The sequence below is a fragment of the Rattus norvegicus genome, chromosome 4, assembly GCF_021556685.1.
Source record: "Rattus norvegicus strain SHRSP/BbbUtx chromosome 4, alternate assembly SHRSP_T2T, whole genome shotgun sequence".
In the NCBI taxonomy this organism is placed as follows: domain Eukaryota; kingdom Metazoa; phylum Chordata; class Mammalia; order Rodentia; family Muridae; genus Rattus; species Rattus norvegicus.
Genome location: NC_141537.1, coordinates 52419911 through 52446594, shown reverse-complemented (window position 1 = coordinate 52446594; position 26684 = coordinate 52419911). Strand labels below are relative to the sequence as shown.

General features: G+C 40.1%; 1 protein-coding gene across 1 annotated transcript in view; it reads left to right on the top strand.

Annotated features, from left to right (window-relative positions):
* Aass (aminoadipate-semialdehyde synthase) overlaps nucleotides 1-26684 on the top strand; it is a 63453-nt gene that overhangs the window by 24119 nt on the left and 12650 nt on the right. Inside the window, 10 exon segments of the mRNA NM_001100963.1 lie at nucleotides 672-820; nucleotides 3471-3593; nucleotides 3961-4072; nucleotides 13068-13127; nucleotides 13364-13431; nucleotides 16145-16266; nucleotides 16455-16581; nucleotides 17658-17768; nucleotides 17861-17969; nucleotides 25583-25723. Coding sequence (NP_001094433.1) covers nucleotides 672-820; nucleotides 3471-3593; nucleotides 3961-4072; nucleotides 13068-13127; nucleotides 13364-13431; nucleotides 16145-16266; nucleotides 16455-16581; nucleotides 17658-17768; nucleotides 17861-17969; nucleotides 25583-25723 — 1122 coding nt within the window.

Here is a 26684-nt window from a genome sequence, read left to right as displayed (position 1 = left end):
TGCCCACTCTACTAGACAAAGAACTATAAGCAATAAGGAATACAGAGAATAGGAGATAGTGTCAGTAATGATGATAATTATTGATTCTCTGCCCCTAATTTTATCTCGGACCTTAAGTATTAGTGATTAGATCAAATGCATACTGGAACTAATGGTGAGGCACTTGTCACATGCGCATGTACGTGTGTATGTGCGTGTGCATGTGTGCATGGGCGTGTGTGTGTGTGTGTAAGCAGTTCCCCGGAGAGGTTATCTGATTAATCTTCAGAGCGTTCTTTTGAATATCATTATGCCATCTGGCAGATGAGGGCAATAGAGTTCAGAGAATGGAATTTGATTAAAGCTTTGTTCTCTGGGATTTGAACTGGAAATCAAGTTCTGGGTCACTTGATTCTCTGTTATTTTTTCCTAGCTGTGCAACATAGTACAGAATAAAATCTTAATGTATTTATTATATTTATATCTTATCATGGAGTAATCTACAGTGAAAGTTGGGTGACTGTTATCCTTTTCTCAGAAGATGGCAGGGGACCCGGACAACAAAATGTTCTGTAGAAGTGACACTGACGACTCCTTAGCCTTTACGCCTAACTCTGATACAGTGCTCTCTCAGTACGCGATATTAACTTAAGATACATCCTGTTTTGTTGAACATGGAACTTGTATTACAGATTGCACCCTACACAACTTGTTTAATCAATGGAATCTACTGGGAGCAAAACACCCCTCGGCTGCTCACACGTCAGGATGCCCAGAGTCTCCTGGTCCCAGTGAAGTCCTCAGTTGTTCCTGTTGAAGGATGTCCTGAATTACCACACAAGTAAGGACTTGTACATCATCAAAAATGAAGGTTTTGTTGTTGTTGTTTTGTTTTGTTTTGTTTTGTTTAGCTGCAGCACCATTATTAGGGATCAAAACCACAATGTTTCTGTGTGCCAGAGAGCTCAATTTTTAGTGAGGTCTGCCTTGGCTTCTCAGAAGCATTTTACAGTTACCCATCCCCTCTTGAGTCTGACTTCTGACTTGTTTCTGGTTCCAAAGCTCCCCTCCTCTTCGGAAATCTATTCATCATTAATCTTCTTCTCTAGTTCATTACTTTGTTTTGAAAAAACTCACCCTCTATTTTCCTGTGTTTACGATAGTTTTTAATTCCTCCTGGAATTTATTGTCCTGAAAGATAGGACCCTTTTTGTCTTGACCTGAATAAGTAATTGGTATAAAATAGACATTTTTAAATAGTTCTTAAATAGTGAGTGAGTTAATTAATAAATATTTGGTAAACATCTTATGTACCAGGGATTCCACTAAGCTAAAATTCAGAGAAGCCTAGTTGGGCTGTTTGCTTCTCTGAAGCAAATGTCAGTGGACCAGGAGGAACAACAAACAATGTAACAAGAGATTAGATAATGTAATCTCACTGGAACAGAACGCACTGGTTGGGTCATTTGATCAGCTCAAAACTGATAAGCAAAACCCTGCAGTGACCGGGAAGCAAATTTTATTATTTGTAGCAAATAAGGAGAATACTTGGGATAATCCTCAAAGCAGTGTCTACCTCAGTAGAGAAAACAAGGGGCTTTGGTCTGGGGAAACACCTCTATATTCATAAGGATCACTGACCCTGGGACCAGCATGTGGACATACTGCAGGATGAGCTCAATTCAAAGTAATGTTTCTCTACGCATCACATATTCAGAAATTGAGGAACGGGAACCTTTCTTAACAGAGAATTTGCTATCTCAACAGCAAACTTTCTTTTACTTCAAAAGTATGGGTCAAAATGTATTACTAATTTTGTCCTTGCAAGTTTCAGTGAAAAGCCTGTTAGAAACAAAAACGAGTGGGAAGGTCTGTAAGAGAAAGGACTGAGGGAGCTGAAGGGGTTTGTAACCTCATAGGAAGAACAACAATATCACCAACTAGACCCCTCCCCCACAAGGTCCCAGGGACTAAACCACCAGCCAAAGAGTACACATGGAGGGACCATGGCTCCAGCCGCATATGCGGCATAGGATGGCATTGTCAATAGGAGAAGAGGCCCTTGGTCCTGTGAAGGCTGGATATTCCAGTGTAGGGGAATGCCAGGGCTTGGAGGCAGGAGTGGGTCAGGGAGCATCCTCACAGAAGCATGGGAAGGGGGGAATGGATAGGGGGAAGAAAAAATAGTGGTTTTTTTTTGTTTGTTTGTTTGCTTATTTTGTTTTAATAAAGCAGTCCTACTCCAAGCTTAGTAGTTGTGCTTAAAGTGTCCAATGAATGACTAACTCTGGACTCAGCAAAACCTGTCAAAAAAGGAGCAGTGGGGTGGGGGGCGAGGGTGGAGGGAGGTGGGAGCAGGAGGATAAGCATTTCAATTCAGGACTGCTACTTGATAAGTGGAGAGCCATTAACATGCAATAGTGGGCAATGCTAGCTCTTGGATACCACCCTCTGTGGGCATATGGTGACTGAAGACAGGACAGGATCACTATGACTCTTTTCTTTTTAAAAGACAATGACCACCATTCATTTTTCTAGAGGTTTCCATAAAAATATAGGGGGAGTTATGCAGTACAGTCAACTCTTGCTGCCTATGGAGAATGGTTTCTAAGCCCTAGAAGAGAGTTGCATTTGCAGATCTCCAAGCTGCTCATACACTGTATACTTAACATCATCACTGCATTGCTCCTGATGCCTAAGACACGAGTACAGTTGGATGAACCTGTTGGTGATGAGTATTCACTGCTGAGGTCACAGCTATGTAAACTCTGTCTGAGATAGAGGGACTTCAAGGCCAAACTGGGCAACTTGGTGATGCCCTTACTCAAAAAGGAAAAAAATAAAAGAGAAAGATAGGGAGATTAAAATTCTAGGCTTAGTGCTCAACAATGGGGGGGAAGAAAGAAGAGGATATGTTAAACTGTATACATGCATGAAGAAGTTAAAATAAAACTTATTTGTAGAGTAGATACATGCTAGTAAAATTCTTATTCAAGAGTACTGCTCAAATGGTTCTGCTATATTGTTTAGGTAATAATGAAAAGGAACATATTGTGTGTATGTTGACTAGAGATGCAACATTTTCCTCAAGTGCATTCAGGTCTCAGTTGAAGCTAAGGATGTGGAGGTGTGACATAGAGAGGTAGCTGTACCATCTACATTAATTATTTACAGATGATGAACTACACCACCTTGTTCTGTCTGCCATCAAATTTTTCTATTGGGAAAGGATTTCCCCTACTCCTTTTCTTTCTGATTCCTTCCCTTCCCTTTTTTTTCTTCATTATTCTCCTGGAAACTAAAGAACCCTCTGTCTTACATCAACACAGTGACCCAAAGACTGAACAGTAGAACAAAGATTCTAAGTGCCTGGGAAATATTTGGCACACACAATGCAATTTGTTTTGGGCACACTTGATTTTCTTCATTGTTAGTCTTCCCGAAGGCTTGAGAATGACACTCTCTAATCTGAGTGTTGCCGTTATTTTCAGACTTGTGGCAATATGTGACATTTCGGCAGACACAGGAGGCTCTATAGATTTTATGACTGAGTGCACTACCATAGAACGCCCCTTTTGCATGTATGACGCAGACCAGCATATTATTCACGACAGGTGAGTTTGTCACAATTGATGCCTCTTTACCTCGATGTACTAGTTTGAAGCACTCAACATTTCCCTTCTTTATGAAGGTGTGAAAGTGTGGGGGTATATGCTCAGAGTTAAAAAGTAGTGGAAAAAATCACATTGAAATTTGAATGCTTAAAGAAATATACACTATAGTTAAATGGGAGGTAGGTTGCCAAGTAAAAAAAATAGTTTCCTTTGAAAAGCAGTCTCATTTATAGTGATATGCTTTTCTTCCCCCCTCAAGACTACAGATATATAAATAACAATGAAACAAATGTTGTAGTGGTGTAGAGTCTGGGAAAAATTTCAAGTCATATCTGTGCATTTGAATAAAGGATGTTGCTTCTCTTAGTGTTGAAGGCTCCGGGATTCTGATGTGCTCCATTGACAATTTGCCAGCGCAGCTTCCAATTGAGGCCACAGAATACTTTGGAGACATGCTTTACCCTTATGTCGAAGAGATGGTAAGGGGACCGGTAGGCTTCACAGCAACTCTGTGACTCTAGGTAGAACTATTAAGTGAGCTGATGAATGTTCTGGTCTTCTGTATCTAAGAAATCTGTTGTAAAATGAAATGCCAGCCCTCCCCTAAATGTATTCATAGATAGATCCATTTTGATTTTCCATAATCTGTTACTTGTCTCCTGGTTCTATGCCCACAATCGATTACATTTATCTCATTATATACATTTCATTAAGACTGTTTACAACATGGGAGGGGGAGCAGGTAAAGTTACTTTATCGATTCCCTTGCTGTGTAGATCAATTTATATTGGGGGTATTTTTACTGTGGTACAATTAATAGATTGGAACAACCGGACATATACAAAATATCACTGGATGTCAGTCACTAGTGTTGTGTTTAGTGATGACTTACGCTGAGGTGGTGTTCGTCTCCTGTGACTAACTTCTGAATTGCTGTGCAATCTAGATTCCGTCCCGTTTACCAAAGAAGCTCTTTCTTCCATCAGTGTTTATCTTGGGTTCAGACTTACCATGTGTGGGATTTTTTGTTTTGTTTTGTTTTGTTTTGTTGCTAACAGCAGTATCTGGCAGAGATTCCAAGCTTATGAACAGCAGGGCTTGTTTTCTGTCTTCGTTCTCCATTTCTCTCTGACTGTGAAATGGGACCATCTCGAACAGTGGGAGAGTAGTCAAAACTTCTGCTCTGAAGTTGTCTTCTTTGAGTAACCCAAGGGTTAATAAGGAGACATTAGAGAATGCACGCATTAGAAAATACCGTCGAAGCATGTTTTATTTGTTTGTTGCGTGTTTGGATGTGTATGTGTGTATGCAGCAGTATGCTTACTCTGATATACCTGTGGAGGTCAGAGGACAACTTGAGGGAGATGTTTCTTGCCTTCTGTCATGTGCCGATGCAGGCTAAGTCTGCAGTGTGTCTGAAGTTGGCTTTGAGGGGAGGTAGTAGCATCAGGAGAGCACCAACGGTGATACTGGGCATCAGCTGGATTTGTGACCCAGGGTATCACTCAGATACACACCTGTAGAATTTTCTGGTTGTATTATACAATCTTAATGGTTTTCCTAAGTTTTAACATTCTAGAGGTGTAAATGTCTCAGTGCTTGTTTGTGTGTCTAGTGGGAAAAGGAACAATAAATGTCCTAGGTGCATTTTATATTCACTTTCCTTGACATCGTTTCTCTACTGACTAGATTTATTTTTAAAATAATATTTATTATCATTATTATTAATTGAATGTGTGTGTATGCATGTATGTATGTATGTATGCATGTATGTGTGGATATGTGTGTGAGACTGTAGGAGTCTTCAGAATTCAAAAATGCTTCAGATCTGTAAATGCCACAGTAGTTTTTATAATGGTGGCAAATCTCCCTGTACACTTTTTAACTTAGGAGCAGTAATTATTTATTTCTTGATAGTTTTCTTTTTCCCTGCTGAGAGTCTCCATGATTTCACCACCACCATCATCCTCATTTTATTTTATTGGACTTTTATGGTTTCTATTTTTAATTATTTATTATTTAAATTTTGTTGATTCTTTGTGAATTTCACATCGTGCAACCCAATCACATTCATTTCTCTGTCCCTTCATACCCGAGTGTCACAGTGTGTCCCTCAGTGTACCCTCTTGTCCACACTTATTTGCCTGCAGATGTTCACTGCAATGAGTCATTGGTCTGGCTTGAAGCTTCTGGCTCCTACTACACTATCAATACTGGATTTTTGAGTTAGAGTTTCTCTGTATAGCCTTGGCTGTCCTGGAACTTGGTTTGTAGACCAGGCTGGCCCCAAACTCAGACCCATCTGTCTCTGTTTCCCAAGTGATGTGATTAAAGTTGTGCGTCACCACCGCCCAACTCCCTGCTTCTCTTATTAGGAATGTATTTTTCTTTACCACATGGGACACAGTTTTAAGAGTCATTTTGTGATCATTTTATGTTAGTCTCTCTATCTGCGGGACTCCCCAGTTACTGTCTGAAACTATACATAGTATTAGAGCCTGCATATATATCTTCTTTATACATGCATACTTACGACAAAGTTCGATTGAAAAACATGGTTCAGTAAGATCGATAATAACAATTAATTACGAAATAGAACATTGATAATAATCATCCTATAAAATTTAGGTCAATATGGTCTCTCAGTCCCAAAATACCTTGCGAGTTGTATGCCTTTCTTGTTCTTGATAACTTAATAACAATGTCTATGTGATAAAAGAAAGCGAAGTGAAAATGGTATGGCCCCGGGCATTAAGCGACTTAAAAACCACCACAGCTGATTTGAGATCTAGATGACTTCTAATGTTGCCTGTGTGGGGGTAGTATATACAGCATGGATGCGCTGGTCAAATGAGACGCAGAAGGAAAATATATAATTATATCTGCTACTCAGAAGGACATACACTTAAAACTTATTTATAGTCGATTTCAGGAAATTCTATTGATTGTTTTCAGACTGTAATTGATTGAGTAACCAAAACCATGGGAGGCAAACTTGTAGAAGAGGGAACACTGCTGTCTCTTCTCCTCCTAACACTCTGGGTAAATTTGAGTTTGAAGTTTGTGGATCATTTCTACCTTTGACACTAGGTCATAGGGCAAGTGTTCTGAAGGCTGTGAATTATGTGGGGAATCTGGAAAAAAATGGTGAATTTTTTTTTAAAGGCCAAGTTTAGAATCAACTTTAGACTCAAATTAAAAATTACATCTTGCTTGTGGAGCCAGCTAGCTTACATAAAACAAGGGTCTTTTATCTTTACTTGAATGTGTGCTATAATCTGGCCTGCACTTACTCAGTGTGTAGGTCATGAGTCAGAAGAGACTTACGTAAAAGCTGACCTCCCTTTTCCTGAATCTACCATTTTTATGCTCCTACCACTCTAGAGTCTGGGTGCTTTGTGCCTGGTATGTTTCCACTTTACCTCTCCACTTGCCCTACTTAATCTTAATTGTCAATTTGGTACAGTCTAGAGTCACTTGACAGGAATAAACACTTTGAGGAATTGTATTGCCTGAGGAATTGAAGAGATCAGTCTGGTTTGTGGATTCTGTAGGAGGCTGTCTTGATTATCACTTGATTTAGTAGAGTCCCAGTGTTGTCAGCATCTCTGCTTGGGCAGGTGGTCCTGGGCTCTATTTCAAAGCTAACACAGTGCGAGCGGGAAAGACAGCAAGTAGCATTCCTCCATGATTTCTTCAAGTTCTTGGCCAGACTTCCCTATGTGATGGACTATAACTGGGAAGCCAAAGTAAACTCTTTCCCCCATTAAGTTTCTCTGGTCAATATGGTTTATGAAATTTGAACATCACCCAAGTCTCGTCGTCAAAGCAATACCAAACCTGGGAAACTTGGTTATTCCTGTGGATGCTTCTCTGTTCTGGTGCTTCTCTCCAAACCTGTGGTCCCTCTATTTCTAAACCCCTCATACAGTTGTTTATTGCCTGAACTTTTCCCCTATGGTTTATTTACACCCAGTATTTAAATGAGGGATAGTTTGTAAAAGCTTAGTCCTCTAATCTAACATGAAATTCCTTGGTGCTAATAAGTGAATTGAGTCACCTTGGCTCCAGCAAAGTATTAGAATAGCCAGCAGTACCGGCAAATCCCTGGCTTTAAGACATCCTTTCAGTGCAAAAATTATGTACTTTAGCCCAATTTGTATCCTGTTAAATGTTGAACATGAATTAGTCATGTGGATGAATATGACTGCTAATATTTCTTTTTAAAATTTTTATTTATTCTTCTATACAATACATTGTGATCTCAGCCTCCCCTCACTCTATTCCTCCCAGTATCCCCCACATCTTCTCTCCCCAAGATCCACTCCTATTCCCTTTCCCTTCAGACAAGAGCAGGCCTCCCAGGGATATCAACTGAATTTCGCATAACAAGATGCAGTGAGACTAGGCACAAACCCTCATATCAAGGCTGGATGAGGCAACCCAGTAGGAGCAAAAACGTCCCATGAGCAGACAAGAGTCAGATACCCCAAGGGGAGCATTGTTAGTACTCCCACACAAACCCCAAAGTAAAGAAACACAGCATGTATGCAGAGGACCTAGTAAGACTCATGCAGGTCCCTATGAGCCCTTCTTAGTTGGTTCTGTGGGCCTTGTTCCCCTGCTGTCCTCAACTCCTCTGGTTCTGATGATCCTTCCTCCATCATCTTCAGTAAGGTTCCTCCAGCCCCACCTAATGTTTGGCTGAGGGTCTCTGCATCTGTTATCAGCTGGGGGGAAGCAGCCTTTCTGTGGAGACTGGGCTAGGCACCGATCCAATGAGTATAGCAGAGTAGCATTAGGAATCATTTCATTAACTTTTTATAGTTTTTTATTTTGCTCAGTCTTGTTTGGTTCTACCCCCAAATCTCTGAGCTATCCAGTTTCTGGATCCTGGCCACCTAGGCTATGACAGGCATTGACCTTCTCTCCTGGTATGGATCTCAGGTTAGAATAGTCATTGGTTGGCCACTCCCACAAGCTCTGGGCCACCTTTGTCCCAACATAACCTTGGTGAAGGGCCTTTACCTGTTTGGCCAAACCATTGGCCTCCCACTCATCTTTAATGAAAATATCATTCAATGTAGTACATTTCATAAGAGTGTGTGTGTGGGTCAATTCAATGAATTTGCACTAAAGCATCATGAGAGTTAGCCAGTGTGACTTAATCATGCCAGCACTTGTGAATAAATGTTTTATTAAAGAAAGCAATATAAATATAAAGCTTTTATATTATGTAAAATATAAAGTGTTAAAGTATCAAAGGTATGTGTTCCATAAGAGGGAAACATGCATATAAGTAATATTATCTAGACTGAGTAGGAATAATATATATATGTATATATAAAATATGCACATATGTACATAATAACAATGATAAAAGAATATATGAATTTGAAAGAGATCAGGGAGAGGGATATATGAGGGTTTGGAGAGAGGAATGGGAAGGGAGAAATGTTATAATCTCAAAAATAAAATCTACTATTAAGAAAAAAGTGAAAATGGTCTTTTACAATGAAAGTCATGGATCTAAAGTCAGACAGTATTAGCATCCCCATACTTTTGTCCTCACCCACTACCCTAATCACTCTTTTTAAAAAGTTCCACATCTGCTGTCCTGATATCTAACCCCGAAGATTTTGGTATCTTTTGAAAGTTATTTGGGCTTTTATGGTGAATGAAAATAGCAGGCAACTTGTGTCTTTGCCTCTCTAAATCCTTATTTGATAGTAAGTTTTGTTCTTTTAAAGTTTTACACATACACACTATGTAGTCTGGGTACCCTTTCTTCTATCTTCTGGAATGTCTCTCCTACCTATCTCTTTTCAGTATTTACTTACTTTGTTTTTGTTTCTTCAGAGTTTGATCAGAGCTGTCTGTGTGGTCATGTGTGGGGACTGTCAGGACTTGGTCTGACTACCAGTGAGCATACAAGTGATACCATGCCTCCCCTCAAGCCGTTGGTTGTCAGTAGATCAACAATAGATTCTACAGTCCAGCGAATCCTTCCCTCTCTATAGCTTAGTGACACAAGGACCAACTTCTGTGGACCTAGTACCAGAACAATAGGCATCTACTGTGAGTTCATGGTTGTCATATCTGTGTTATACTCAGAAGTTGGTATTTTATACACATGGAGGGACCCATGGCTCCAGCCACATAAGTAGCAGAAGATGGCATTGTCTGGCATCAATGGGAGGGGAGGCCCTTTGTCCTGTGAAGGCTTGAAAGCAGGAGGGGTGGGTGGGTGGGGGAGCACCCTCATAGAAGCAGGGGGTGAGGAGGGATGGGATGGGGGCTGCAGTAAGGAGACTGGGAAGGGGGATAACATCCAAAAAATGTAAATAAATAAAACAACCAATAATTTTTTTTTAAAAAGTTGGCATTTTACAGCCTCTCTCCCCCATCCTCTGATTCTTTTGCCCCCCCCCTTTGGAGAATAGTTTCATCAATAAGCCTGCATTTACTATAAATTTTTCATATATTTTTATATATCAAAGACTTTTGAACTCTTATAATGGTTGTTATACTTTGTGTTCATCAAGATTATATGACTTTTTTGTTTTGCTAATATGATAATTTCTGTCAACCGACTTTCAGATCAAACCATCTTTACATTCCTAGAGTAAACCCAACTTGACCACAGTATATTAATCTTTTATTTGTGACCAAGGTCAAGTAGCTAATGGCCGTGTCAGCTTCTGTTGATTTTACCATTGGTCGACATTCGGGTGGCTTTCTGTTTGGAGCTATTCCTAACAATTTTACACTAAAGATTTTTTTCTGATTTATCTTGAGTAAGTGTGTGTGTGCAAGTGCATGCACACATGTATGTTTATACATATCTATTAACTGTATTTTTATTGAGTTCACGCACCAGTTTATCTTGTTTAAGATTATTACATTTGTGTTTATGGATGAGCTTAACCTAGTACTTTATCATTTGCTTTTATTTCGTTGAATTGGTATGTTCTGTAGATTAATTTTAAATTTATATTTATTAGTGTGAGTGCGTGTGTGTGTGTTGTGTGTGTGTATATGTGTGTGTGTGTGTGTGTGCACGAGTATGCGTGTGCGTGTGCTGCTACCTGTGGGTGGAATCCACTTTCTCATCTTTGTGTGGGTTCTGGGAATTTTTGCTCACTCACTCTTACAGTGAATATGGGCAAACATAGCAAGCACAGTAAACTCTGATGGGCACACACAGCCACACCGTACTCTGAATGGTTGCACTGTCTTCAAGCTTTTCTCCACTGAACAAGCAAGTTCATTACCTAATTTCTTAAAATACTTACTAAGCTGTAAGCGTGTAAGTTTCTTATAGATCACTGTGAGCCATTATTTGAGCTCTGGGAAGCAAACCTGGGTCTTCTGCAAGAGCAACGAGCGCTCTAAACTCCTGAGGAATCTTTCTAGCCACCTAGTCCCTAGTCCGTCACTTCTGAAGTTGGCTTTAGTTAAGATTTTTGACATGAACAGCTGGACTGTTACAAGAATGTGACATGAATGGCTTCTGGACTAGTTCCTGACATTGTCCTGTTTGTGTCTGAAACTCCATGGTCCCAGACTTTACAGTAGGCCTCCCCATTGGCATTTTGGTCTTTCTCATTGAATAGCCTATTAAGCTTTGCTTGTGATATCTGAGGGCTTCTTTAGCCAGCAGCTCCACACTCTTCCACATTTCTCTAAAAAACTTGCACTACAGGACCATGGCTCCTATGGTGCAGCTTACCATAGCAAAGGCCTCACTTGTCTGCACCCATTTTCTGTGTAGCTTTTCTTACGGCTATGATCAAGTATCTGACAAAAAGCAATTAGGAGGAGAAAGGTTTATTTCGGCGCTTGGCAGAAGGGATGGCCCTAAGTGGTGGTGGCAGGAGCATGAGGGTGCTTGGTTGTATTTGGGAGGATCCGGAAGTAAAGAAACCTAAGCTGTAGATGTCAAGGTCCACTCTGTGTTGCACTCTGTCCAGCTGCACAGGCCCCAAAGACTCCATAATCCTGAGAAACAGTGCTACCAAGTGTTCAGTCAGACGTTAGCGCTATGAGGAGCTCTTTCTTACAAACTGCAACAAGAACTACTTTAGAGTGTACACGCTACTATATTTTTTTTACTTTTTCTCTTCATCAGATTTTTTCTTTTATTGAAAATAGATTCAATAGATTTTCCCTCTCATACAGTCTATTCTGATTACAATTTTTCCTCCCTCCACTCCTTCCCACCCCTCCCCACCTCCCTTCTTTTCAGGATCTACTCACTTTCTGACTCTCATCAGGGGGAAAAAAAACAGGCTTCTAAGGGGTAATAATAAAATATAGTGAAATAAAATATAATAAGATAAAGCAAAAGCTAACACATCGGAATTGGATGAAACAAGTAAACAGAAGGAAAAGGGTCCTAGAGAAGTCACAAGAAACAGAGACTCATTCGTTCACACACTTGGACCCCATAAAACCACTAAATTGGAACCCAGAATATATACGCAAAGGACCTGCAGAGATCTGAGCAGGCCCCGTGCATTACGTGCCTGTCTCTGTGTGCTCATATGAGCTTTGGTCATGTTGACTCAGAGGACCATGTCTTCTTGGTGCCCTCCATCCCCTCTGGCTCTTATACTTTTTCTGCCTTCTCCTCCACAGGGTTTCCTGAACCTTGCTGGGAGGGATTTGATGGAAATATTCCATTTAGGGCTGAGCGTTCCAAGGTCTCTCATTCTCTGCGTGATGTCTGGCTATGGATCTCTGTGTTTGTTCCTACCTGTTGTTGGAGGAAATTTCCCTAGTGGTGGCTGAGCAAGGCATTGATCAATAGGTTTAGCAGAACATCATTAGAAGTCATTTTATTGGTACATTTTTGTTAGACTTTTACTTTTTTTTTTTTTAACAGACTCTGTGGTATTACAGGGCATAGGCTTGGGGATAATAAGTTTCATTTCCCTTGAATTCAATAGCTATTTGTTGACTATCTGTTTCAGATGCACAAAAACAATGTTATATTCTGTTTCTAGTACCCCCTATGTAATGACTTGTTTCTTATTTGGGTAAGTGTTCTAGACCTTAACCTAAGAAAGTCCTGACTGAACTCTACTGCTGATGTCTGGATCTTGGGAAAAAGAGAAGGCTTCTCAGGTGTAGTGAGATATGGGCTGGGTGTGATGGCTTATACTTTTAATCCCAGCATTCCAAGACAGAGGCAGGTAGAGCTCTGTGAGTTTAAGGCCAGCCTACTCTACAGAGTGAGTGCTAAGACAGCCAGGATTATGTAGAGAAACTCTGTTTGATGTAGAGGAGGAGAAGGGGAGAGGGGGAGAGAGGGAGAGAGAAGGAAGAGGTGTCTTCTGTCTCTCTGATTCAATCTTCAAAGAAAATGGACAGCTTATAGATACCACTTTGAGCTCTACTTGGTCAAGTCATTATTCCTGAGTTTTGAAGTGTTTTGTTACCCATAAAACTAAAACTTTCCTCTGCTCACAGCTGTTATCAGATGCGTCACAGCCTCTGGAAAGCCAGAACTTCTCTCCGGTCGTGCGAGATGTAAGTTATGAGAATGTCTTCATGTGAACGTAACTTTTCCCTTCTCACTTCTTCTCTTTGCAAAGTGTCTTTTTTTCCCCCTCCTCTCCTGACATCTGTCTTTTTCCTTCCTATTCTTTCTTCTCTCCTGCCCTCTCCCACATCTCTGTCATTCTGTCTCTCCTGTCAGTCACATGTCCGTATTCCTAGGACTGAATGTTGAACACTAAAGCATTGTCTTGTATATACATGTCTAGGCAGTGATTACATCCAATGGTCTATTGACGGACAAATACAAATATATACAGAAACTCCGGGAAAGCAGGTACGTCCTGTTAGAAAATCTTCTGATATTGTTCTTTAATTCTTACCTCGGATTTGATGACTATGCCTAAAGATTTCAATGAGAGTTGTTAACATTAGATTTATATAGCATGTACATTTGGATAATGTTAGAAATCCAAAGCAAGCAACTGCTGAAGCCAGCACCAGTGCTTTTTCTTTGAAGAGCAGCATAGCAACGCCACAGCAGTGGTTCAAATCGGGTGGGGCCTGGCCTTCCGGCACAAGAGTGAAACAGTGTTGCTGTGTGAATAGTTCTGTTGGTTCCTCTTCAGATTGCACATGGTGATTTCTAAGTTATTTTTTCCCCCAAAAGGAAATTAGTATATTAATCCTTTCTGTGGTGCTCTCTGTTTGGACTTTTTACTGAAGGTTTGGGCTTTGATTTGTTCCATATAATATTTAGCAAAGTGGGATCATGAGTAGAAATGAAGAGAGACAGTGAAGAAGACAGTTGATGAGAACAGAAAGGTGACTTTAAAAGCCCGTGAATCTATCAAGTCAGCCCCCTTGCCTCCTTAAATGAGTCTCCTGTCAGGGTTAGGAAACATTGATGTTTCTTGAAATTCTATTGTTTCCCTACAGACTGTACTTCCGCTGGTCTTTTCACATTTTGCAAAACAACACACAAACAATTGCTGACTGAAGCCAGGGAGAAAACAGAACACAATAGAACACTTACCTTACCTTTTATTTTATTTTATTTTTTTAAAGTGGTTCTTGCTACAAGAAATAAAGGGATGTGCCAGAATCAGGCTTCTGTTTTTGTTTTTATATGTATATTTTCTTACATAGTTTGCTTATATACAATTAGTTTGCTTAGACCTGCTGAACGAAATGTGGGAATGGAATCTTCTGGCTTTAAACACTTGAGTATATAATTCTTTCTAAAGAGTTCTAAAATTCTAAAAGAATTCTAAATTCTAAAATTCAAAAAGCCTTTCTAATAGTTCTGTGAGAGAGTTTCTTCTAGGGAAGCATCACGTTTGCCTGTTCTTTATAATTCTGCTTATCCTTGTTACCTGAATGATTCCTTACTGAGATCGTAATGATGTGTCAACCAGTCTGTGTCAGACTTCCTGGCGCAGCTGAGCTGATTGGCTGCAGTTGCTGGAACTTCCTGCTAGCATTCCCTACTGTAGTTTTTTTTTTTTTTTCCGGAGCTGGGGACCGAACCCAGGGTCTTGCGCTTGGTAGGCAAGCGCTCTACTGCTGAGCTAAATCCCCAACCCAGCCCTACTGTAGTTTTATGGCAGGAGTCTGATAATGGCGCTCTTACCTAGAAAGGGAATTTACTTTAGCCTTACATTCCTTTCATCGCATAGCGCAGTGACTATTAACCTGGAATTTGGGGTTTAGGGGTACTGTTGATGTGGACTGAACTGGAACCTTGGAGTGTGTTAAACAATTTATATTGGCACATCAAAATAATGTTTTATTTATACAAACTATATAAGGTACTACTGGAAAGAATATATAATTAACAGGTAATGATGGTTTGTTCAGTTAAATAGATGGGGGTCGGAGTTGAAGGAGATCTCTTATCAGTAGTGTGCATGTGTTTCTGGGTGAAGATGGATGTGAACATTTTATGTTAGTATTTATACTATCCACTTATTACAAATGAAAAGGTTGGCAGATTGCAGTGCGAGAGTACCCTAAAGACTCTGCCATCCAAGCTTGGTGTGAAGTCCCCGGTACCAGACCATGCCCACAGATTCTGGGAGTCTCAGTTAAAAGCATTTAATAATCACTCCCACACTCAAAACATAATGAAGCAAACAATAAAGGTTTCTAGTTGAGCAAGACCCCGGCACTACCATGGAGGTCATTTGTCAAAACAAAAGTTCTCTTTCCAAAAAGTACAAGTTTTAACAGAATACATGGGTCAAGAATTAAAATCCTTTCTAAATCTCTTACATAAGCCTAAAGATATCTGACAAAACAGGTTCTGGTGAAGGAACAGTAATCCATTGTTCAGACTGTTGTCTCCTCAGACTTTGCTGAGGAGGAAGTCAGGTATCCAGCATCCAGACCCAATATAGTCTTGAATAAATACTCCTGGGAGAACAAAGTATGAATCACGTTACTGGACTGTAAGTAAGCAAGAAAAAAATAGTCCAATCCTCATTCTAGCCCCATGTCTTGTTAGAGTTTTCATTGCTATGACCAAGAACTCTTCTTATAAAGAGGACATTTAATTGGGGCTGGCTTACAGGTTCAGATGTTCAATCCATTATCATCAAGGCAGGAACATGGCAACATCCTTGGGTCTGGAGGAGCAGAGAGTTCTACATCTTTATCTGAAGGCTGCTAGTAAAATACTGGTTTCCAGGCAGCTAGGAGGAGTGTCTTAAAGCCCACACCCACAGAGACACGCCTACTCCAAAAAGGCTACACTACTCCAACAGCCAACAGGGCTATTCTTTTTAATAGTGCCACTCCCTAGTAGAAACCATTAGACTCTATGAGTTCACAGAAGACTGTAGACCCTGAGCATCAAGATCTTTATACAAGATCTAAAATAATTGGTGAGAGCACTGGCCTAAGGAATTCTGGGACATTCTTACTGGAAGCCATGCAGAGAGATTTTGCAGCTTCATCATCTAAGTTGATGTTTCATGTGGGGATCTCAAGATTTTGTTATTTGAAAGAAATAAACTTAATTATCCCCCATCCCTTTCTCTTTCAAACAGAGAACGAATCCAATTCCTTTCAATGAGTACCAAGAAGAAGGTTTTGGTTCTTGGGTCTGGCTATGTATCTGGGCCTGTTTTGGAGTACCTGTCAAGAGGCAACAATATAGAAATAACACTAGGTAATGAGTTATTTCATTTCTTTTCATTTTTATTCTTAAAGAAAGAAGAACAAACTAATTTCATTGCCTTTTGAATCTGAGCTTTAGCTGACTTTTATATCTAAGTTTTGAAAAGTTGTGGAGATACGGAAAATGTATCTAGTGGAAGGCAATCTAAAAAAAAGTGGAATTTTGTGTTCTTGAAATAGGCTCTGACATGACGAACCAAATGCAGCAGCTGAGCAAGAAATACGACATTAACACTGTCAATGTGACCGTCGGCAAGCAGGAAGACAAGCTGCAGTCCCTGGTCGAATCCCAGGATCTTGTCATCAGGTAGGGGGCAACAGAAAGTTCTGGGCCCATTTTGCTGTTTTAATCTTCTCTTGTTTTCTCCTTGTCTCTCCTTCCTCCTCTGTCTTCTCTCTCATAAACATTTAATTGAAGAACATATGTATGAAAATAATAAGTATGAGGGTGGTGTGGTGTGGTGGTACTTTCCTGTATGTATTTCCAGCACTTTCTTGAGGCTAAGACAAGAGAATTGAAAGTTCGAGGCCAGTCTGGACTAATTTAGTAATACTCTTTCTGTCTCCGAGTCTCTGTCTTTTTGTCTCTCTGTCTGTCTCTCAATGTCTCTTTCTCTTACTCTACCTTGCAAGTATGCACATGCACACATGCACACACACTTGAATAAAAAATACCACATGTTGCTATAATGAATTGCTATAATGTTAATACATTTTCTAACCACTATCCACATCAAGAAACAATGTTGATAATATCTCACAAGCCCTCTATGTAAACTTATTGGTTCTATCCCATAAGCACTGTTCTTTCTTCTAACATCAAGATTAGTTTTTTTTTGCATGGTTCTGAAGTTCGTAGAATTAACCATTCAGGATGTCCTTGTTTGTGACTGCCTTCATTATTTGATATTGTGATTATGAGAATCTGCTGTGTATGCTCTACTGTGTGAATACACCATTAATACTCTGGTGACTTTGATGGAATTTAGTTGTTTTGATTTGGGCTGTTATGAACATACTGCTAGACACACTTTAGTGTTTGCCTTTTGGCAACGGTATGCATATGCTTTTAGTGCTAGAAAACTAGAAATAGAATTTCTAATTGTGAGATATTTGTGATTCAGATATGTTACATGCATACATAGACATGTATAATGAGCGAACATAAAAAAATTTAAAAAAATACAGAAAGGGTTAGTGAAGATCATTGCGTGGTAGACAGCAGGACAAATTTGCTCTGTAGTTCAGAAGTCCTTGTTCATTTCTGAGAGAATTCTATTTGGGTGTTTTCTTAGGCCTGAGCTGTGTTTTAGTTCAAGCATCCTAGAAGGGAGGGAGGATTGGAAACCAGAGTTTCTGCATCCCTTCTCCCTCTGTTTTCAGCTTGTTGCCTTATGTGTTGCATCCTGTTGTGGCCAAGGCCTGCATTGATAGCAAGGTTAATATGGTCACTGCAAGCTACATCACACCAGCTATGAAAGAACTGGAAAAAAGGTAAGCCTCTGTGTCTAGTAAGGTGCAACTCCTCGGGATCATTCCTCTTCTATGTCTGACGTTTCCATTTTCTTCTTTTCCACTTGTGGCAGTGTGGATGACGCTGGCATCACAGTCATTGGAGAATTGGGATTAGATCCTGGTCTTGATCACATGTTGGCAATGGAAACAATTGATAAAGCCAAAGATCTGGGAGCCACGGTGAGCCCAGTCCTATGCAGAATCCCCTCAGTAGATATATGACCGTCTTTTGCTTCTCATTAGTGATTTGCTGGACTACAGCTCTTCCTTTGACTAGGAATTGCAAAAACTACAGAACTTATAGATAGATACATCTGGAGTAAAGCAAGAACTTAGTAACAGTTCTAGAGAAATAGAAGCTATTGTAATAATTTTAATTATTAAAGATTTTTGCCTTTGAGACAGATTTTTGATAAGATTTTGTATTTAGAACTTAGGAAAAAACTTTGGAATATTAGTCTGTTGTTTAAGTAAGCATTTATACATGACAAAAATTACTATATATGTAATGTCACTCAAATTAAGTGCTTTGGTTTTTTGCATATATACATACACACACACATATATGTAAATATATGTGTGTTTTGTGATATAAAACTTGTAGGAACTGACAAAAAGTCAGTTGAATAATAGTTGAATTTTTAGAGGAGCGGCACAGGTCTTCCTGGTTGCTGCCGCTGCAGAGAGCCCGTGGGCAGCACCCCACGAGCAAACTTGAGCCTTGGGACCACAGGTAAGACCAACTTTTCTGCTGCAAGAAAGCTGCCTGGTGAGCTTGGGATACACGGAAGCAGAATTCCTCTAGGAACGGGCACGTTCTGTGTTTACCGGAAGTCCCACACCCGCGGATCCCAGCCCGCAGCAGCTCTCTGCTCCCAGACCCCGTGAGAGAGAGAGACCCAACTGCCTGGTCAGGTGGGCACTCCTGAGGCTGCAGAGCGGAAGAGACCACCAACACTGCTCACCCCTGCCCACATCCCTGGCCCAAGAGGAAACTGTATAAGGCCTCTGGGCTCCCGTGGGGGAGGGCCCAGGAGCGGCAGGACCCCTGCCTGAGACACCGCCAGAACCTGAAGGAAACAGACCGGATAAACAGTTCTCTGCACCCAAATCCCGTGGGAGGGAGAGCTAAACCTTCAGAGAGGCAGACAAGCCTGGGAAACCAGAAGAGACTGCTCTCTGCACACACATCTCGGACGCCAGAGGAAAAAGCCAAAGACCATCTGGAACCTTGGTGCACTGAAGCTCCCGGAAGGGGCAGCACAGGTCTTCCTGGTTGCTGCCGCTGCAGAGAGCCCGTGGGCAGCACCCCACGAGCGAACTTGAGCCTCGGGACCACAGGTAAGACCAAATTTTCTGCTGCAAGAAAGCTGCCTGGTGAACTCAAGACACAGGCCGACAGGAACAGCTGAAGACCTGTAGAGAGGAAAAACTACACGCCCGAAAGCAGAACACTCTGTTCCCATAACTGGCTGAAAGAAAACAGGAAAACAGGTCTACAGCACTCCTGACACACAGGCTTATAGGACAGTCTAGCCACTGTCAGAAATAGCAGAACAAAGTAACACTAGAGATAATCTGATGGCGAGAGGCAAGCGCAGGAACCCAAGCAACAGAAACCAAGACTACTTGGCATCATCGGAGCCCAATTCTCCACCAAAACAAACATGGAATATCCAAACACACCAGAAAAGCAAGATCTAGTTTCAAAATCATATTTGATCATGATGCTGGAGGACTTCAAGAAAGATGTGAAGAACTCCCTTAGGGAAACACAGGAAAACATTAATAAACAAGTAGAAGCCTACAGAGAGGAATCGCAAAAATCCCTGAAAGAATTCCAGGAAAACACAATCAAACAGTTGAAGGAATTAAAAATGGAAATAGAAGCAATCAAGAAAGAACACATGGAAACAACCCTGGATATAGAAAACCAAAAGAAGAGACAAGGAGCTGTAGATACAAGCTTCACCAACAGAATACAAGAGATGGAAGAGAGAATCTCAGGAGCAGAAGATTCCATAGAAATCATTGACTCAACTGTCAAAGATAATGTAAAGCGGAAAAAGCTACTGGTCCAAAACATACAGGAAATCCAGGACTCAATGAGAAGATCAAACCTAAGGATAATAGGTATAGAAGAGAGTGAAGACTCCCAGCTCAAAGGACCAGTAAATATCTTCAACAAAATCATAGAAGAAAACTTCCCTAACCTAAAAAAAGAGATACCCATAGATATACAAGAAGCCTACAGAACTCCAAATAGATTGGACCAGAAAAGAAACACCTCCCGTCACATAATTGTCAAAACACCAAATGCACAAAATAAAGAAAGAATATTAAAAGCAGTAAGAGAAAAAGGTCAAGTAACATATAAAGGCAGACCTATCAGAATCACACCAGACTTTTCGCCAGAAACTATGAAGGCCAGAAGATCCTGGACTGATGTCATACAGACCCTAAGAGAACACAAATGCCAGCCCAGGTTACTGTATCCAGCAAAACTCTCAATTAACATAGATGGAGAAACCAAGATATTCTATGACAAAACCAAATTTACACAATATCTTTCTACAAATCCAGCACTACAAAGGATAATAAATGGTAAAGCCCAACATAAGGAGGCAAGCTATACCCTAGAAGAAGCAAGAAACTAATCGTCTTGGCAACAAAACAAAGAGAATGAAAGCACACAAACATAACCTCACTTCCAAATATGAATATAACGGGAAGTAATAATCACTATTCCTGAATATCTCTCAATATCAATGGCCTCAACTCCCCAATAAAAAGACATAGATTAACAAACTGGATACGCAACGAGGACCGTGAATTCTGCTGCCTACAGGAAACACACCTCAGAGACAAAGACAGACACTACCTCAGAGTGAAAGGCTGGAAAACAACTTTCCAAGCAAATGGTCAGAAGAAGCAAGCTGGAGTAGCCATTCTCATATCAAATAAAATCAATTTTCAACTAAAAGTCATCAAAAAAGATAAGGAAGGACACTTCATATTCATCAAAGGAAAAATCCACCAAGATGAACTCTCAATCCTAAATATCTATGCCCCAAATACAAGGGCACCTACATATGTAAAAGAAACCTTACTAAAGCTCAAAACACACATTGCACCTCACACAATAATAGTGGGAGATTTCAACACCCCACTCTCATCAATGGACAGATCATGGAAACAGAAATTAAACAGAGATGTAGACAGACTAAGAGAAGTCATGAGCCAAATGGACTTAACGGATATTTATAGAACATTCTATCCTAAAGCAAAAGGATATACCTTCTTCTCAGCTCCTCATGGTACTTTCTCCAAAATTGACCATATAATTGGTCAAAAAACGGGCCTCAACAGGTACAGAAAGATAGAAATAATCCCATGCGTGCTATCGGACCACCACGGCCTAAAAGTGGTCTTCAATAACAATAAGGGAAGAATGCCCTCATATACGTGGAAATTGAACAATGCTCTACTCAATGATAACCTGGTCAAGGAAGAAATAAAGAAAGAAATTAAAAACTTTTTAGAATTTAATGAAAATGAAGGTACAACATACCCAAACTTATGGGACACAATGAAAGCTGTGCTAAGAGGAAAACTCATAGCACTGAGTGCCTGCAGAAAGAAACAGGAAAGAGCATATGTCAGCAGCTTGACAGCACACCTAAAAGCTCTAGAACAAAAAGAAGCAAATACACCCAGGAGGAGTAGAAGGCAGGAAATAATCAAACTCAGAGCTGAAATCAACCAAGTAGAAACAAAAAGGACCATAGAAAGAATCAACAGAACCAAAAGTTGGTTCTTTGAGAAAATCAACAAGATAGATAAACCCTTAGCCAGACTAACGAGAGGACACAGAGAGTGCGTCCAAATTAACAAAATCAGAAATGAAAAGGGAGACATAACTACAGACTCAGAGGAAATTCAAAAAATCATCAGATCTTACTATAAAAACCTATATTCAACAAAACTTGAAAATCTTCAGGAAATGGACAATTTCCTAGACAGATACCAGGTATCGAAGTTAAATCAGGAACAGATAAACCAGTTAAACAACCCCATAACTCCTAAGGAAATAGAAGCAGTCATTAAAGGTCTCCCAACCAAAAAGAGCCCAGGTCCAGACGGGTTTAGTGCAGAATTCTATCAAACCTTCATAGAAGACCTCATACCAATATTATCCAAACTATTCCACAAAATTGAAACAGATGGAGCCCTACCGAATTCCTTCTACGAAGCCACAATTACTCTTATACCTAAACCACACAAAGACCCAACAAAGAAAGAGAACTTCAGACCAATTTCCCTTATGAATATCGACGCAAAAATACTCAATAAAATTCTGGCAAACCGAATTCAAGAGCACATCAAAACAATCATCCACCATGATCAAGTAGGCTTCATCCCAGGCATGCAGGGATGGTTTAATATACGGAAAACCATCAACGTGATCCATCATATAAACAAACTGAAGGAACAGAACCACATGATCATTTCATTAGATGCTGAGAAAGCATTTGACAAAAGTCAACACCCCTTCATGATAAAAGTCCTGGAAAGAATAGGAATTCAAGGCCCATACCTAAACATAGTAAAAGCCATATACAGCAAACCAGTTGCTAACATTAAACTAAATGGAGAGAAACTTGAAGCAATCCCACTAAAATCAGGGGCTAGACAAGGCTGCCCACTCTCTCCCTACTTATTCAATATAGTTCTTGAAGTTCTAGCCAGAGCAATCAGACAACAAAAGGAGATCAAGGGGATACAGATCGGAAAAGAAGAGGTCAAAATATCACTATTTGCAGACGACATGATAGTATATTTAAGTGATCCCAAAAGTTCCACCAGAGAACTACTAAAGCTGATAAACAACTTGAGCAAAGTGGCTGGGTATAAAATTAACTCAAATAAATCAGTTGCCTTCCTCTATACAAAAGAGAAACAAGCCGAGAAAGAAATTAGGGAAACGACACCCTTCATAATAGACCCAAATAATATAAAGTACCTCGGTGTGACTTTAACCAAGCAAGTAAAAGATCTGTACAATAAGAACTTCAAGACACTGAGGAAAGAAATTGAAGAAGACCTCAGAAGATGGAAAGATCTCCCATGCTCATGGATTGGCAGGATTAATATAGTAAAAATGGCCATTTTACCAAAAGCAATCTACAGATTCAATGCAATCCCCATCAAAATACCAATCCAATTCTTCAAAGAGTTAGACAGAACAATTTGCAAATTCATCTGGAATAACAAAAAACCCAGGATAGCTAAAGCTATCCTCAACAATAAAAGGACTTCAGGGTGAATCACTATCCCTGAACTCAAGCAGTATTACAGAGCAATAGTGATAAAAACTGCATGGTATTGGTACAGAGACAGACAGATAGACCAATGGAATAGAATTGAAGACCCAGAAATGAACCCACACACCTATGGTCACTTGATTTTTGACAAAGGAGCCAAAACCATCCAATGGAAAAAAGATAGCATTTTCAGCAAATGGTGCTGGTTCAACTGGAGGGCAACATGCAGAAGAATGCAGATCGATCCATCCTTATCACCCTGTACAAAGCTTAAGTCCAAGTGGATCAAGGACCTCCACATCAAACCAGACACACTCAAACTAATAGAAGAAAAACCAGGGAAGCATCTGGAACACATGGGCACTGGAAAAAATTTCCTGAACAAAACACCAATGGCTTACGCTCTAAGATCAAGAATCGACAAATGGGATCTCATAAAACTGCAAAGCTTCTGTAAGGCAAAGGACACTGTGGTTAGGACAAAACGGCAAACAACAGATTGGGAAAAGATCTTTACCAATCCTACAACAGATAGAGGCCTTATGTCCAAAATATACAAAGAACTCAAGAAGTTAGACCGCAGGGAAACAAATAACCCTATTAAAAAATGGGGTTCAGAGCTAAACAAAGAATTCACAGCTGAGGAATGCCGAATGGCTGAGAAACACCTAAAGAAATGTTCAACATCTTTAGTCATAAGGGAAATGCAAATCAAAACAACCCTGAGATTTCACCTCACACCAGTGAGAATGACTAAGATCAAAAACTCAGGTGACAGCAGATGCTGGCGAGGATGTGGAGAAAGAGGAACACTCCTCCATTGTTGGTGGGATTGCAGACTGGTAAAACCATTCTGGAAATCAGTCTGGAGGTTCCTCAGAAAATTGGACATTGAACTGCCTGAGGATCCAGCTATACCTCTCTTGGGCATATACCCAAAAGATTCCTCAACATACAAAAGAGACACGTGCTCCACTATGTTCATCGCAGCCTTATTTATAATAGCCAGAAACTGGAAAGAACCCAGATCCCCTTCAACAGAGGAATGGATACAGAAAATGTGGTACATCTACACAATGGAATATTACTCAGCTATCAAAAACAACGAGTTTATGAAATTCGTAGGCAAATGGTTGGAACTGGAAAATATCATCCTGAGTGAGCTAACCCAATCACAGAAAGACATACATGGTATGCACTCATTGATAAGTGGCTATTAGCCCAAATGCTTGAATTACCCTAGATGCCTAGAACAAACGAAACTCAAGACGGATGATCAAAATGTGAATGCTTCACTCCTTCTTTAAATGAGGAAAAAGAATACCCTTGGCAGGGAAGGGAGAGGCAAAGATTAAAACAGAGACTAAAGGAACACCCATTCAGAGCCTGCCCCACATGTGGCCCATACATATACAGCCACCCAATTAGACAAGATGGATGAAGCAAAGAAGTGCAGACCAACAGGCGCCGGATGTAGATCGCTCCTGAGAGACACAGCCAGAATACAGCAAATACAGAGGCGAATGCCAGCAGCAAACCACTGAACTAAGAATAGGTCCCCCGTTGAAGGAATCAGAGAAAGAACTGGAAGAGCTTGAAGGTGCTCGAGACCCCAAAAGTACAACAATGTCAAGCAACCAGAGCTTCCAGGGACTAAGCCACTACCTAAAGACTATACATGGACTGACCCTGGACTCTGACCCCATAGGTAGCAATGAATATCCTAGTAAGAGCACCAGTGGAAGGGGAAGCCCTGGGTCCTGCTAAGACTGAACCCCCAGTGAACTAGACTATGGGGGGAGGGCGGTAATGGGGGGAGGGTTGGGAGGGGAACACCCATAAGGAAGGGGAGGGGGGAGGGGGATGTTTGTCCGGAAACCGGGAAAGGGAATAACACTTGAAATGTATATAAGAAATACTCAAGTTAATAAAAAAAAATAGTTGAATTTTTATTTATTTATTTTAAAGATTTCTTTTATTTTCATTTATGTATATACATATATATATGTTTGCATGTACATATACATACATGTGTAGATGTCCTCAGAAGGTATACGAAGGTATTGGATTTTCCAAGATCACTAGGGTTATAGGAGGTTGTAAGCTGCCCAGAGTGGGTACTGGGAATGAAGCATGGTTCTCTGTAAGACCAGTAACCACTCTTAAGTACTGACCTATCTCTGTAGCTCTAACAGTTGAATTTTTAACTGAATGAAAAATTTAGCCATTATCTCTAGTAGAGTTTATATTTTTTTCATATACATATATGTGTGTGTGTGTCTGTTATATAATCTGTGTTAATAAATCTTTGACTTTAAAGATATATATTTGAAAGATATATATTTGATAACTTCAAAAAATAAATGATAGCATATTCACCAAATTGATATCATTAATCCTAGTTAATAACTTAAATGATTAGTCTTCTTAATATTATTAATTCTTCCTGATTTATTTCTTAATTTGCAGATTGAGTCGTATGTTTCCTACTGCGGTGGTCTTCCAGCCCCAGAGCATTCAGATAATCCCCTGCGATATAAGTTCAGCTGGAGTCCAGTGGGAGTCTTGATGAACATAATGCAGCCTGCTAGCTATCTCCTCAACGGAAAGGTGCCCAGCTCTTACTGACAAGTATTAGTACCTGCTCCCCCTTGTCTCCTCTGATATTTCCCAGTGTATATCTTTCTCTTCTATTTAACAAGGTCACCTTTAATTTTTCAACCAACCCTAGGTTCGTTCTTCCTTCTTGGCTCCTTCTGGAAATGGTTGTCTCATCTTATTTACATATGTAAATACCGGTTATCGTTCAAGTGACTTCAGTGTGAGACATATAGAACATATTTATATTTTCTCTCAAGTGATTTCAGTATAACACACCCCGAGTTAGACTTTGGAATAAGCACCAAAGATAGTTTGGTAGCTGACTGGTATCCCTGATTTCAGAGAATTCATGGCTGGATACAAGTGGCCCTCCATGTGGAATGTTTGGTGCATCAGAGAATGGAATTAACATTTCTTTCATATATGCTATCTAACAGTATTGTTAGTGTTATTTTCATTACTTTTTAATAATGAGATTAAGGCATAAACAGGATGGCTAAGGCCATCGTCTGAGACTCAGCACTGGTTTCAACCAACTGCAATGCCAGTAAAATAGCTTTTACATTAATTTTTTAATTGAGTGTGAAAAATATGTGCACCATAACTGTGCAAGTCATGGTGCATGTCTAGAGTTTAAGAAAATAAGCAGGAGCTGATTCTCTTCTACTATGTAGATTCGAACTCAGGTCCTCAAGTTTAGTGGTAAGTTTCCTTACTAACCAAATCCGTAGCTTCTCCAAAGCCATTTATTTAATCAGATTACTCTTGTGGTTAGGGGAACTGGTAAGACAACTTGAAAATTCCTTTTCCAGATAATAGGTAGGGAGAGAGGAATGAGGAAAGATTTGTCCAAGGTTATAAAATTACCGTGATCTAGGAGTAAGGAGTTTATATCCATAGGGGGAGTACGTTAGTAACCACACAATTTAGTTCTGAAAGGATTTACTAAGACATAAGATGAGTGCTTCTG